At 38.1% G+C, this 15898-nt stretch overlaps 1 protein-coding gene across 1 annotated transcript; it reads left to right on the top strand.

Annotated features, from left to right (window-relative positions):
• The first annotated feature begins 5599 nt into the window (after positions 1 to 5599).
• Positions 5600 to 14663, top strand: LOC136241432 (keratin-associated protein 5-2-like). The gene is made up of 5 exons (XM_066032638.1): positions 5600 to 5756; positions 5807 to 5932; positions 11509 to 11664; positions 12581 to 12718; positions 14194 to 14663. Exons 1-5 carry the CDS (start codon positions 5739 to 5741, stop codon positions 14308 to 14310), a joined length of 555 nt encoding a protein of 184 aa, XP_065888710.1. The 5' UTR covers positions 5600 to 5738; the 3' UTR covers positions 14311 to 14663.
• Positions 14664 to 15898: the final 1235 nt, after the last annotated feature.

The following is a 15898-nucleotide window of genomic DNA, read 5'->3' as shown; positions in this document are numbered from 1 at the left end:
TGCTTATAATTCTACACAGGACAGATGTCAGCTTTACCAAAATTTACAGCGATGATACCATATATAGTATAAACAGGGATTAGTAATGATGACATCATTCTCATACAGGTTTTTGCAATTGAATTTGTTGCCTTTGCGATTGAATTCGTCCTGTTTGCAATTGAATTTGTCAGTTTTGCAGTTGAATTTGTCAGTTTTGCAATAGGATTCGTCGCGTTTGCATTACAATTCGTCATAAACAAAATAGCTCCAAGAAACCAACTGTTTATTAAGAGATGAATTATTTACGCCATGGAGAGTTACACTTGAGACACTAGAAGGTAATTGGAGCTGGTAGTACGCGAAGCTGATACTGGCTGACAAGTTAATTAGCTTGCTTGCTAGTGACCACACCCATCTCGAATGGCATATATAGTAGAGTTGGGAATGTTGCTGGATAGGCTGTAGAGGAAGAATTATTGTCTTATAAGGAGTTGTTTACTACTGTTGTACATGAACAAGTTCTTGTAGCAGCTGCTACACTATGTTTTCGTATTTTCTCCAGCTGCCATTCTTGTTATGGACGGATTTAACTGCAAAACTGACTAATTGTAAACAAGACGGATTCAATTGCTAAAACCTATAATCTATCTATCTATCTATCTTCTATCTATCTATCTATATCTATCTATCTATCTATCTATATATATATATATATAAAGCTGAAAATGTCTGTCTGTCTGTCTGTCTGACGGTCACGCTGCTTACTCACCAGACTTGGCGCGAATCGACATAGTCTGTGCTGATAATGAAGCGCTCATCATCCGCCTACTCTAAGATTGTTATCACGAGTTCACGCGTGCTTCCGTTCGGTCTCTACAGCGCGTAGAAGGCCAAGGTGTAGAGAAAACTTGAGCAACATTCCTTTGAGAACCACAGCACATACTGTTCAAGTGGTAGAACGCCTGACTAGCGTGCAAGAGGTCGTGGATTCAAATCCACGTGTTGACAGATTTTTTTCTTTCTACTTAGTACCTTTTTGTGAACACCTTTTTAAAACACGGCTTTTAGCTCATCATATCTTGGCATGCAAAGCACGTATCATATCTTGGCATGCAAAGCACGTATCGAGGCGGGACTTCAGCGAAATTAAACGCCCATCATCTGGCAACTCGAGTGTTGTTGTGGCAAATCAATACGTGCTTTTGTTCGCTCTTTATAGGGCGATGAAGGCACTGGTGTAGGGAAGGATCACTGAAAAGTTGAGCTACATTCCTGTCAAAACCACTGATAAACAACTGTGGCGATTTGTGCACCTCCCTTAACCCCAAGTTATTATAACCAGCCAGGGTTCAATCCCCGCCTAGGTCATAACTTTTTTTTTCACTTTTGGGACCTTTTTGATGCACCTTTTTGCTCTATCTGTTCCATGCAAGTCTTCATCTACAAACAGCACTGGCGCTGAATTACCTCACATAATAGGGACTCTTATAGCACTTTTGGGACAGGGCAGACAAATTGCCAACATATTTGTCCATCTGTGTGTTGGTCCAGTGTGTTGTATTAGAGTAGGTAAAAGCTTCTTTCACCAGTATCCAGAAAATCTACATCTTTGTTTTAAGCACATAGGTGTGCACTGACATGAAAAACTGTTTGTTCAGACTTACCTCAATGCTGCTGTAGTAATAGGCAGCTTGCATGATTGAACAAATACTACTGTGCATCTGAAAAATGATAACACTGGAACCATGCAGATCCATAGTTTACACCGAGGAACTGCATCCGACCTGGCACAACTGTTTCACTATCCTGCTTACATGCTTTCACTCTAAAGATTCATACATTACCTTATTGGTCAATTACACTGCAGGTGTTTCAAAACTGGGTTTTTGTATGGCAAGAGGTATATGTGTCACTGCAACATCAGAACTGAAAGTGCATAGGACAAGTTCTGAACTTTTGCTTGCCATGCAGTAACTATAACTGCAAATTGTGTTGACTTTAAATTATGCTCAAGTTCATTTCTCTTTGTGACAGTCGGTAAGGTAAACATCAAAATGTAGAAACTGAAACTGTACCGTGTGTACACAACCTGTATGTAATGTAGGGTATACTGTATACAATTGCCTTAGCTCGCATGCAGTTTAACTAATTAGCTAGCCTTGCATGCATGCTTCACTATAAATTATTATGTACTGCATAAGGATCATGTACTTTAAAGCACTATCGACATACATGCTACACAGCAAATATAGGACACTAATATTTATGCTTGGTTCCCAATATATTAATTATTGTTGCATTAGTTCTCATGTAAAGCAGCAAAGGTTCCGTTTGTTCTATACAGCACGTTGAAGTCACTGGTAGGGAAGATGCACTGAATAATTAAACTACATTCCTGTCAAAACCACAAACAATAAACTTTAGTGTTTTGCATCATTAATGACATAAGAAAACCTCATGCTCTTTAAAAAATATGACATCACCATGTACCCTACATAGCTACATTAGCAGTACTGGTGTTTAATGCTTAGTCCCTCTTCGTGGCATTAAAATGTTTAATGTGGAGATGGTCCTGCACATAGGGCAGGTACCAATGCTAGTTTAAAATAAAAATGAAAATTCTGTAGCAACTTGACAGGAATGTTTCAGGTCGACCTGAAGACACTTTTGGGCTTGATTTTACCCAACCAATACTGTCATGTTGTTGTGAGTAAAAATCAAGGCAGGTTTTTGGGTTATGTTATATCACAGGCCATGCCCACATCTTCGATGTCCCTTCTATACATATCGTACCGTATGATAACAACAAATATTGGTGAGACTAACATTTGGCGATTTGCAATAAAATTGCAGTTGGCAAAAATTTAATTTGACTAAATGCTCTCACTGAATAATAGCAAGAGTGAATAATAGGCAGTGTACACTAGTGGAGTAAGCTGACAGCCGGCTAACAGGACAAAGCATGCATGCTGTATAATGTAGTGTACAATCCTTTATAATCTATGAATCCTTTTGTGCTGAAATGTTATGGATTCAGTTACTGCATGCGTTAGTCCTGGCTGGGTCGCTATAACAATTGAAACCAGGTCCAGATCATCCCGGGACATGCTTTAAAGAATAACCGGATCCTGCTTCTTTTCCAGGATCATTGGTTTCTGTCTGCAGGCAAACGTAGAGCCCCACCCATTTATCAATGGTTGTCACAGTGTGCATGCATCCATGTCTGTTGTTGTCCGCAAGCTTACGTAGAGCCACACCCACTAATCAAGTACAAGTTTTAGTCTCGTCTTACAGCAGGCAGCTTCTGTTATAAGCCACACCCACTACATATATGGAACCATACTAATTTACCAGTAAGGTGTAATATCCACGAAGCCAATTGGTTTGTTGAAACCTACCTCAACAACTGCTATCAAAAGCTTGGTATGAAAACAATATTGATGAATTTTAAAGTTGGCGGTTTGATGGTGAATTGGCAATTCATCAAATTTAGTTTACCACCAAAATTTGTTGTTATATGGTATTTACGAATAGTTCTGTTGCAACTGCTGAGCTTAGCCATTCATCAATTATGTTACAGTTCAACCTTTAAACCTGCAGCCAATTGTCTGTTGTTTTTTTCAAAGGAAGCACTGACAATGCATTGTCCAGTAAACTGCAACTCTCACATCACAAAATTGTTTAAGCTGTACAAACACCTTTTTGTTCACTGTTAAATTTTGGTTTAAATGGTTCTATCCTTCATCACAACCTTCCAGCTCCATTCATGCTGTACCTTGAAAGTACAAAAGAATTATTTCTGTCTTCCTTCTTCACATAGTGATAGATAAAAGGCCATACTTCATGCTATCAACTTTCTCTTTACGTCATGTGATGGTGGTTCAGTGGATACTGATACATAGATATATTGTACTTTGCATGGGATGATCAAAGCGATGCTGTGTATACTAATCAGCTGCATAACTGTACTGTATGAGTCATACAGTACAGTTATGTAGCTAATTGGGCAAATACAGTACAGTTATGCAGAGAATTTATTTGTGGAATGTTACGTAAACAACACACTGTAAATCGTTAAAACCAGCCAAACTAATCCTACAAGTTCGTTCTACGGTTAGGAATAGATTCTATAAACACTTACAGATCGTCTGATCACAAAGCTTTTTAAACACGGCTCCACTAAGAGCACGATTGATCACGTGCGTGACATTGTAAATCGCTAAAACTAGCTAAACTAATCCTATTAGTTCGTTCTGCGACTAGAAATAGATTATATGAACACTTACTGATATCCTTATTACTGAAAATCACAGTGGTTTGAGTACTAGAGAAAATCGTTCTGAGCCAGATGACCAAGAAGTACAATATAACACTTAAAGCACCGCCTTGCTTGTGTGTACGAAAAATACAGTACTCGGGGGGTGTCTCGAGGCAACACAACACTTGGCTTCACCTCGTGCTGTATTAACCTCTCGACACACACCCTCGTACTGTATTTTCCGTACACACGCGTGGCGGTGCTTTAACTCTAACATCAAGTACTTCATTAAAAAAATTGTGCATAAACATATCCCTACTTCAGCCTAAGCCATGGCTGAAGCAGGGATTAGATGTCCACCAGTATAGCTTACCCTTGTTTCATTACTTTTTTTTATTTCTATGATCTCTACCCAAATGTAAAAGTTCTAATATTTACTTATTATGTTTTTCAGGTCATTTGCTGTGAAAATTCGTAGTAATCATGTGCCTGATATATACTGAAGTGTTTAAAGTAAATCCCATTGAATTTTACCTGTCATTGCAACAATATATTTTCAACATAAGTTCTGTTGACGAACTGCTCAACTCGAACTAGCAAGAGTTGAGCAGTTCAACAGAAACATGATCAAATACGTGACCTGCAGGTCACGTATTTGATCATGTTTCTGTAGTCTTGTACCCAGACCGCTTTTTCCCTTTTGTATTGGGTGGGGGAAAACAAAAGAGAACAAAGCAGTCTGAGTAATGTTTCTGTTCTACAGTATATTTCAGGGTGGTTGACCAATATTTAAAGTAATGTTAGCCAATGAGATCAGTAGCCTTCAGTTTAACCTAGTGTCATCTGCCCCTGGGACAGAAGGTGTAAAGTTCCATTGGTTGTTTGTATACACGTGATCTACATGGGAAACTAACTGGAAATCGACTGATAATATACGGAACACTCCACCGTATAGTATATACACATTTTATGTCTCATTACCTTCTTACACACTTTCACAATCTTCTTCTTATCATACTCGTCAGCGATGCCTTGAACCGTTGTGACTGTCTTCCGTCCGTTACGCTGCTGTATTCTAATATGTACGAATCCTTCTTGAGTGCTGCTCATTCCTTCTTTGTCATGGAACGCATCGCTAAATGGATCTGTGTGTTGGTAAACGAGGAATGTTACAATGTGTTTCGACTACATATACCCTACAATTTTAAGTGTGCTGACTTGACAGTGAACCCGAGGCGACCGCATAGTAAAAGTTAACGCTACATTACTACTCACTAACCTTTATTGCCAAGGTTAAGAATGGTGCCTCCCTTCTCGCCCGCCATTGTTGGTTTCGTAGGTACGGTAACCTCTTTAGTAACTATTACCTCGCTTATCAGTTACACGTTAGTGCGCGCTATTTTAGACCGTATTCTAATAAATTAGCTCATTGAAAGCGAAGGATAGCGAGTCGTAACCAGTCGGTATAATAGTTACTTCGATGTTGATACGATAGCTAATGTCCTCGTCTGCTAATGTAAGTTCCATCTAAAGCACACCTGATGTTTATTCCCAATGTCGCTATAGTTACCATTTACTACTCAACCGCCAGAGGAGGAGGACGAGTTTCCCATAGTGATCGTAGTGTGTGCACTACTCGGTGTCTTCTTGATTATCGCTATAATAGTCGTAGTGGTGAAATTATGGCTACAAGTGAGTTGATCATGTATGTGATGTGTCAGTTGCAATGTCAAGTTCTCCACAAGGACTTCTCGGGCAATACAGAGGATTTGACTTGACAAAGTCTAGTGTCAAATTCCCCAGTACTAATTGGTCCACCACCTTGGCTGCCAATTTTCGTAGGCATGAGACTGAGAAGTGTTGTGCTTACGAGGAGTGTATATGCAAAGTAGAGTCGATTAGTTTTTTCTTCCTCTAGTGGAATTGGGAAAGTATGTGATAGTAGCGAAGCGGTAAGACAAAAAAAACTCGTTATACCAAACTCAAAGTAGACAGCGTTTCTATTTAACTACTAACTTTGAAGTTACATAACAACCAACTTACAACATAGATACAGCCAATCATATTATAGCATGCGACCAGCACATGATTGTCTATATTACAACAGTTATACAACCGGTCGTCAGTCAATTCTTGACAGAAAGCAGCCACTACCACCTATAAACATTTGGCTTATTTACTCAGCGAGAAGTGGAGTTCCCCATATTCGGTGGTGTTGCTGGCTCCGTTGCAGTTTGGAGTTTTCCTTGCTTCACTCCTCCATCATGTGCATTCAGGGTTCTCGATCACGTGCCCTGGTGTGCCCCTGGCAATAGATCTTGCTGTCGCAGAGGGGCATCTACCAGTTCACTAGCATTCCCTGGGCTTCTGTAAGTTCTTTTAGGTGTCTTTTCTGTAGGTAAATTCTTGTTTTTTCCCTTTTTTGTTTTTCTTCTAGTTTCCATAGACGTGTGGGCAAAAAAAAGTTTTAAAAAGTACTGGGGCTAAGAAGCTTGCCTAAACCCCCTATGTGTCCCCACCTCAAAAGAGGGTTTCTATAGGGAATTTGATTTACAGTACTAATTTAGGTTCAGCAAAATGCCACTGTCAAAAGCCCCAGGGGTGCAGATGTCAAATCCCCAGTAGGTGTATGGGGACCCCTGGGGGTGGGGCTTGACATTGATAGGTGCATTGTCACTACAGTATGTACTTTTTAAGCTGAATATTATTAAAGTAGGGATTCAAGCAGTAAATAGTAGTGGAACAGGACACATGAGTGATGGTATTACAACATTCATAGGGATTATTCCACCTATATAACTATATGATCCACTACTATATCGTTTGAATCCCTACTTTATTATATATAACAGTTGTATACTTTTTTGTTATAACATAACTATTGTATGCATGTGTGAATGACTATTAGTATATTGTTCACAGTTGTTATGGTGACTGCTTTATTAGAGTATCTCAAACTTGCAATGAGCTGATCAATGGGTGTGGTCCCTGTACTCTGTCTTCTGTAACGAACCAATCATTTGATGTACAGCTTCCCTCTTACAATAGCTTAAGAGCTATACACGGTCCATTATATGGAAGGTTAATACTTTGGTATGGTCCATTATGGAAGGTTAATGCCTTGGTATGGTCCTTTATGGAAGGTTAATGCCTTGGTATGGTCCTTTATGGAAGGTTAATACCTTGGTATGGTCCTTTATGGAAGGTTAATGCCTTGGTATGGTCCTTTATGGAAGGTTAATGCCTTGGTATGGTCCTTTATGGAAGGTTAATGCCTTGGTATGGTCCATTATGGAAGGTTAATGCCTTGGTATGGTCCTTTATGGAAGGTTAATGCCTTGGTATGGTTTCCTTGCATAAAGAAAATGATGGCCAGTAGAAGTAGAGATAAAGGGAAGACAAAGCAAATATATTTCAGAACCCAAAGACACATGCCACACTAAAGTTTGTTATATATGACTTGAAATGGTTGCTGTACATTACGTTGTTTAGCCACTAACCTTTCATCTGTTGTTAAGCAGACCGAAATTTGAAGTTTGCAGGATCACCAATATGACAAGGGGATCTAGTACTCACATTCAGAATCAGTTATTTTTGTTTTTTTGTTTTCTTACATTATGGGCAAGTTACTTTTTAAAAGTAACTAGTTACATATTACATATTACTTGCAACTGAACTATTTAGTTACAGTTACATATTACTCATAACTATAATAATATCACATATTATATTACTTTGTGTCCACAGCCTTAAGCTGTCACGTGTGAAACTACCACCTTATCACGTGACATGATTGCGTTGTTGGACAATGTGCAAATCTTGGTTATAAGTAAGAAGCTAGTGAATAAGCTTCATTCAGTAGGCTTCATTACTTTGTTGTGGCTAGGCATTACTAAGTGGATTACTAACGAGATTTGTAACTTCGCTACTTGTAATAATAATATTACATAATATTAGATTCGTTACAGTAACTATATTACTTAGGTAACACATTATATTTGTAAGTAAAGTAACTTGAGTTATATTACCTGTTTTTATAGCGTATTTCGTTATATTACTTAGTTACCACAAAAGTAATAATATTATGTAACGTGTTACATAAGTAATGCATTACTCCCAACACTGATTACAAGTAGTACTGAATTTGAGCTTCCAGTTTTTATAATTTTTTAAATTACATTTTTAATCAATAGGGTGGATTGTGATGTCATTTGGTTGGGAAAATATTTCCATTTCAAATACCAAATTGACAAAGAAAGATTCTGACTGGCTGTTAGTTTTCTATAGTGTACAAGTACACAAAAAAAAATGAAATTTCTGGGAATGGTATCTTGAGCACACTAGAGATATAACACTTCTTATTGTTTTACTATCATGCACTACTCCAACTTGTTTCAGTACTTTTTATCGATGTACTATGGTCCCTACTCTAGTTGAAAATTCCTATTTTTTGTACTTGTTTTTAAACTTTTTTATAAATAATTATTATGACTGGTGACCGCATGAAACAAAGGAAAAGAAAATGGTGCTGTGTGTCCCAGCTGTCAATTATCATCTGAAAAGTGAAATATTCATTATACTTCGTTGTCAGCTATGTTCATGCAATCCGTTACACAACATTACAAATCAACTATTCGAAAAGCACCTCTACATTCAAGTAGTCACTATGAAAAATACGGATGATTTCCATTACAAAGGGAATCCATCATGCACTGCTGCCAAATCAACATCTTTTGCTGTCAGCAAAGATGAATTGGACACAAAGGAGGACACTGGTAAGTCCATGAAGAATGCATTGTATGTACTGTGGTATGCCAAAAGGCACATATTTGGCTGAAGCGACGTCGAACAGTGAAAAAATCAAGTCCGTAGCCTTAGCCATTATCGAGTTACGCTTGTCTGAAGGCATCAGTCAGTTACTCAGTCAGTAGAAAATTCTGTTGTATAAAGTTTCATAACAACTTGCTTCAACTTGCAACAACCTGCTTTGTTTCAGGTTAATCTGAAAGCTTGTTTGGGCTTAGTTTTACATAACCAATACTGCTTCATCATCGTCAGGTAGAAGTGAGCTGGTTTTTGGGTGATGTTTTTCATGGGCCACACCCACTCCTTTGTGGTCCCTACTATACAGTACTATCGTACTGTATGATTTATGACTGTTGACTTGTTTACATCATAATATTGTAGTTGTAATCAACAGTTACTAATAGTGGAGACCTCTCCACTATTATTAACTATTGTTGTAATGTATTATATGTTTTTCCTGAGCACACCAGCAAGGATGGCTGCTCCAAAGAGGCTAACTAAATTAGTAAAAGATAATGTGTAGGTATTTATTGTAGGGCTGTACTGATACCAATATTTGGTACCGATATTACGAGTATCGGTCAATTACAAGTCTACAATACAGATATTTCACTCTAGTTATATACACTATTAATAAGTACCATGAAAAGTGCCTCACTGGCTAAGTTGTGGTTTTTCTTTTTCTGAGGATTGTTGAACCACTTTTTTGTTTTCTGGTGGTGTGTTGATTTGTTTGTTCTGTGATTTGCACTGGCAGAAACAGACAAGTTAGATAAAAACATTTTGTGAACAGTCACAAGTACAGTGAAACCTCATTAATAGGGCCAACTCTGGGACCAAAAAAATTTGGCCTTAATAATGAGGTCATAAAGTACTGCTTAGCTATGTTTGGGACCTACTTGACATGGTCACTATAATGAGGTGGCCTTATTAATGAGGTCATAAAGTACTGCTTAGCTATGTTTGGGACCTACTAGAGGTGGCCACTATAATGAGGTGGTCTTATTAAAGAGGTGGCCGCTAAGTGAGGTTTCACTGCATCAAGGATTACAGTGTTGAATAGCATATAAATTGTAGTAATTTAACACAGCCTTATAGAACTTTGCGTGGGCGAGATCAAAGGAAAAAGTGTACTTTAAATTTCATAAAGTACACTCTCAGCCGGCCAGCTGCTTCATCGACCACAAAGAGTGCTTTATTGGTTCAATAAAGCACTCTTTGTGGGCAATAAAGCACAGTTGCCCACGTGCCTTAGTGTAGGCTAATAGCCAACGGGGCTCGCGCCAGTACGACTAATCACCCAAGCCGGTGAAGGCTGATAGCCTCGCCACGCTGAGTGATCAATCAGCCAATATGAGTTCTACCACTGGATTGCTTTTATAGACATACCTAAATGCTTCGATGATGGATGGGAGAAGGTAACGTTGCTGTTACGTTTGTTAATGTAAACGGACAAGTCCTGGAGATATCACAGAAATACTTCACCATGTGACTCACAATAGAATCGATTGTGGGTTGCAAGTAAAACCTGCCAAAAGACGCGATGAATGCCTACCATGCCAAACTATGGTGAACTACGCGTGAGTTACTTTGTTAAAGGGAGGGAGTTCATAATAGTTCGTGCAACACGTGTTAATTACGAGTCCTAGTGTATGGTGTAGCTACACGACAAGAAAGTTCCATAAATCATTTAAAGCATAGCCGCGAGTGCTACATGAAAAATAAAGTACGAGGCGCACGGCCGAGATGCTAATAAAGCACGAGGCGAAGCCAAGTGCTTTATTAGCATTGAGGCCAAGCGCCGAGTACTTTATTTTTCATATAGCACTCGTGGCTATGCTTTAACATATACGTAGTGATCATGTTACGTACTCTGTTGTGTTGTAATGTTATCAGTTTGGCTTTGAAATATCAGCTGTGTATATTATATTGGTTCATTAGAAAACCTGTGACAATAAATATCAGATAATAATATCAGATATAAAATGTGATATCAGTACAGCCCTACTTTTTTACCTCATCACCTCACTTGTAATTCATACTGTGTAGTACAATTATTGCTATGTGGGAAGATCCCTACATTGGTATGTTACCACCATCTGTTCAAGGGATCGGATATTCCCTCATAGCTATGTTGTAATAGCTACCATCACTCATAAGGACATGGCAACATGTTCTGATTGTTTAAGGGTGGGGTTGCTATGTAATCATTTAATAAGTGCAGCTACAGGTATCAACTGTCTCTTACAGTAGCATACTAAGAGCTTTTCATCATGTGTGATATTTCTATGATGGTTGGGTACCATACATTTTAGGAGAACCCTACAGAACCCTACTACCATACTGTTTGATGTTGCGTGTGTTTATAACTGTGTGTATGAGTGTAGTCCTCAGACATGGAACAATGTTTGTACACTACACACAGTCAGTAGTGGTTACACACTTGTTCTTACTACTAATAGAAAACTGGTGTGAAGTTTGAGTGTTGTCAAGATGTGCAGTGTTGTGTTGAGTGTGGTCTAAGATGTGATGAGTGTCTACAACAAGTTGGAGAATCGTGTAACTGTGACGTGCCGACTTGTGGTAGCTGTCTGGACTCCATATGTCCGACTAGAGAGGTGAGAACCAGTTAACACAGTCTCATTAACCAGCTGATGTTTTGTATAGTGTGTGGATGTGTGTTTAGAAAGTCATCTGGTAACCTTAACCATTTTACTAACACTGCCAAAATTTTGTCACATCCATGCAGTGTCAAAACATTTAATGACACAACACCAGTTGGGGTAGTACCATTGTTACCATATAAGGGGTTATTTTCAAAGGGGAAATTTTCAAAGAAGAGCTGGTAAAAATTAATGTCAAAGGTTTATTGTTGAATGCTCAAACCATAGACAATACACACCTCATGTTCAAATGTTGTGTTTTGGTAGTGCATGTTTGACTGGCTGAATTGGCGACTACGTGCACCGGTACAAATTAAAGTGATAAGGGAATATCATGTCTGCAAAGAAATATGGACCACAACGCTAGGGGAAATTTTGTTTAGCATGAATCATTGCCCATATATAGCTACTGCATGTGCGGAGGGAAATCTCAAGTGCTTAAGGGTTCAGTTGGTGGTTGCTTACTAGTGATTGGCTTGAAATAATGTTGGATGTAAAACCTCATTCCAATCACAGTTCAACAGTTACACACTTCTGTAACATGAGTTCACATGTAGTAGCAAGCATGAGTGAGCTCTTATGTAATAGGTTGTGCATTACGATTAGAAATTTTTTGATGAGTTAAATTTTTGTAGAACCACTGCTCTTCAAATAATTTAAACTCCTTCAAACATAACCTGTTGTATGGTACTAAAGACACTCTGTTATGGATGAACTAAAAGTCATAAAATATGTTCCACTTGCCAACCAACAAAACAGTGAAGGTGACCAGATGATGTTATCTCGTCCACTACACACAAATATTATCTACAAATAGCTCATGACATTACACAATTACTACAAATCATTTATCATTCTCCTCCTCCTCTAGCAATGTTCTCAGTGTGACATATGCTTGTCCTCTGGTGGACCATGTTGTGTTGACATGAAGTGTGATTGTTGTGGGGACCTGTCTTGTGTGTGTCCTTGTGGAGACTGTAATCAGTGTTGTGATTGGCCACAATGTGAGGTGAGTAACCATGGTGATGGTTTAAATAGCATAAATACAAAAATGTACCCATAAGCTTAAAGCTGAATAGCTAGTGTGTAGTTTCATATAATATGTGGCAAATTAAACCCGTAAACATTTTATTCTGTGAATTTCATAAACGGCAAAGTTTGCAAAAGTTGATTCATATAAAAATATTATTTTTTCGTTGTACTGTAACCATATACTACCATAAATCAGGAATATTTCAGTCAAATTTTTGGCCGTTGATGAAAGCTAAAACAACAAATTTTAGTACAGGGAATTTGTTAATTGACTTCTTGCAGTACTCCGTACAATGGATGTGTTTGAAATCCCTGTGTGCTGTAATGAATGTTAAAACCCAGCAAAGAAGATATTACCGGTGGCCTTAAAGATTCCCTCCTTGTTGACAGAAACTTAAATTTCTTCAATTCTTGCTCAAAGTAGTTTCATAAGTAGATAATTCATTGGCTGTTTATAGCCTCTTATTATGAGGGTTTCACTCCACACTTGCTGATGCTACACTGGACGCCACATTAAGTGTGTGCCCGTAACATGAGTTTATGAATAAATGCATCATTTACATCATGTTTTAAAGCCTTTGATGTTGTGTGGTTTCTTATTCACCAACCCTGGATCCAGTTCAACACATACATACAGTACCTTGCATAAAAAAGGTTGCAAATTTGTCACAGGAATTCATCATACATTCCTGAAACAGTAATCACGAAGGTTGGGCGAAGTTTACATGGTTATAACAACTTTCATGAATTTACAGGTCTACCTTCATGTTTTTCTAAAGTGTACCCACCCAAGAAGAAGATACGTCCAATGGCAGATCCAGGATGGGGCATTTGCCCCCCATCCTTTGTGGAGGAGCCATACTTCTTTTGATTGAAATACTAAACCTTGTACTAAACCTTGTCAGGCCATAATCAATTCATATATATATTACTACCATTTTATTGCAAATTCTACTAAAACAAAAGTCAAAGCAACTGTGAATGTCAAACACATTAAGCCTTTTAAACAGCTTTTATGACTTCACAAAGCCAAAATAGCAAAAAAAAAAAAAAAAAAACTAAGAGGTGATACTAAAATACAAGAGAATTAACAACCTACAACTCGAGCTGCAACTTAGCCACTCCCCTTGCCAGCTCCTGGATCTGCCCCTGATGTCCAACCCAGTTTCAATGCTGGTATATTATGGCATCTATTAAGACACATCCATAATTTCCATTAGGATTCTATAAGTGCCACAAGGTACAAAGTGGGTGTGTTTAGATCTACTGTAAGATTTTGCAATTTTATTGATTTTAATTTTTTTGAACTGAGGAGCTAATATAGCAGCAATTTGTCAACCTTGCCTTCTGTAAAAGTTTGCTGTTCAAATTTTCAATCTCAACTCTGTAACTAACTAGATAACTAGCTGGTCTAATACAGGTTACAGGTTTGTTGTTGTATTTCTTATTTAGTGCCCATCAGCTCCAACTTGTCAATGTTGTGGTGACTGTCACTGTGCTATAAGACTACCAGAGTGTCAGGATATTACTTGTCTATGTTTTGAGTGTGGACGAGCTGCTGACGTGTAACTACTACTGCTGTTGCTACCATGGCAACCCTGTCACTTGTACATATCAACCTGTGTTACCATAGAAACCTTGATGTGGTAACGATAAGATCTAGAGCTTTATCCCTCCAAAACTTATCAACCATATTTTATTTATTGAAATGTACATGTCTTATAAGCTACTAAACAATTGTTTGACATTTTTCTATAACAGGTAGATCAAGAATACAAATATGTTATGTTGTACACCTAATCAAATAGTTCATAATAGTATGTACTACTGTTAGTCACATGAGTGACACAGGATAGCCCTCAGGCTATTAATACTGTCTCACATGATCTCAGTTATACACCTTATAATCAAGTAGAGAGCAGAAAGACAATGTTGATGTCACTGATAACAGAATGTTATGAATATGACCCACTAACTGACAGTATCATGTTAGATCAACCAAATATCTCTGTTACCCCGAGTGCTACCCTATGAAACATTTTATACCAGACTGAACAGAACTATGAAATACTCTAATAGAGCAGTCACTACCTTGTGTGTAAATTTTCAATAATGTCTACAACTTTGTAGAGGTTGCAGCTTCTAACTCTGGTCTAGTTGTGACCCTCTTGTTGAGTCCTGGATTATTGTAGTAAAGTTAGTGATATTCTAATGCTTTGGTACGTGGTGTTAGTGTATGATTCTTACTAGAATGACATCCAATGCTAACCACATCTCAACTCATAAATGATTAAACAACTGCAATGTTTACTCCAGGAGTTGGTGATTAGCAGAAACAGCTTGTTACCACTCATGTTGCTACCCCAGCTGGTTACTGTGTGATAATTATGTTTCTATGATAAGAGACTCCACCAACTTGTATATAATATGACATCAAACAATCTAATATGCTGGGAGCCATCACTATCAATCATATTACTGATTTGTTAATAACAGTGCAATCAGCAGTTGCTTGCACATTCACGTGATCTAGTACATCGAGCTCTATCCTGATCATGAGGTGATGGTGAACGTTCTATTAGAGTGTTTACGGCCTCCGGCTCTCTGAGGACAGCACTTCTTTGATTGTACGGTATACCAGGTTGCCTGAAACCTTATATACTAAAATCTAAGCTCTGAGAACTAGTCAGTACAGAATAAGCCGTGTCGTCACATGAAATGAATTTTGCCTGGGGCGACGATGAACGTTTTATTAGAGTGCTTCCGCTAGGGTGAAAGGCGCGAATTTCGCCTCTGGGCATGAGCAATAAAGGTGAGTCTATAACTCAACGAACAGTACATATTAACTATTAGTATTCTATTTAATGGACATAGCGGTAAATTTAGAGCGGTAAAATTTAAGCGCCGTCAACTGGCAGCTGTTTTGTCAGTTGCTAGGAAGTTTTGTAAAAGTTGCAGCTCTAGAATAGTTAGTGTACGTAGAGCAGTAGTGACAGAGTGTAGGTAGTTAGGTATTAAGCTTAAGTGTTAGTAGTGTGTTAGAAATGTAGTCTAGTTAGGTGTGGCTGAAGAGAATAGCTCAGAGGAAGGCTTATTTTTTTTTAAAAAAGTGGCTTTAGTTTTCTTTTTGAAGTTTCAAGTTACTTTTGTACTAAAA

This window comes from Dysidea avara, chromosome 12, assembly GCF_963678975.1.
Source record: "Dysidea avara chromosome 12, odDysAvar1.4, whole genome shotgun sequence".
Taxonomy (NCBI): domain Eukaryota; kingdom Metazoa; phylum Porifera; class Demospongiae; order Dictyoceratida; family Dysideidae; genus Dysidea; species Dysidea avara.
This window is presented reverse-complemented; position numbering and strand designations above follow the sequence as displayed.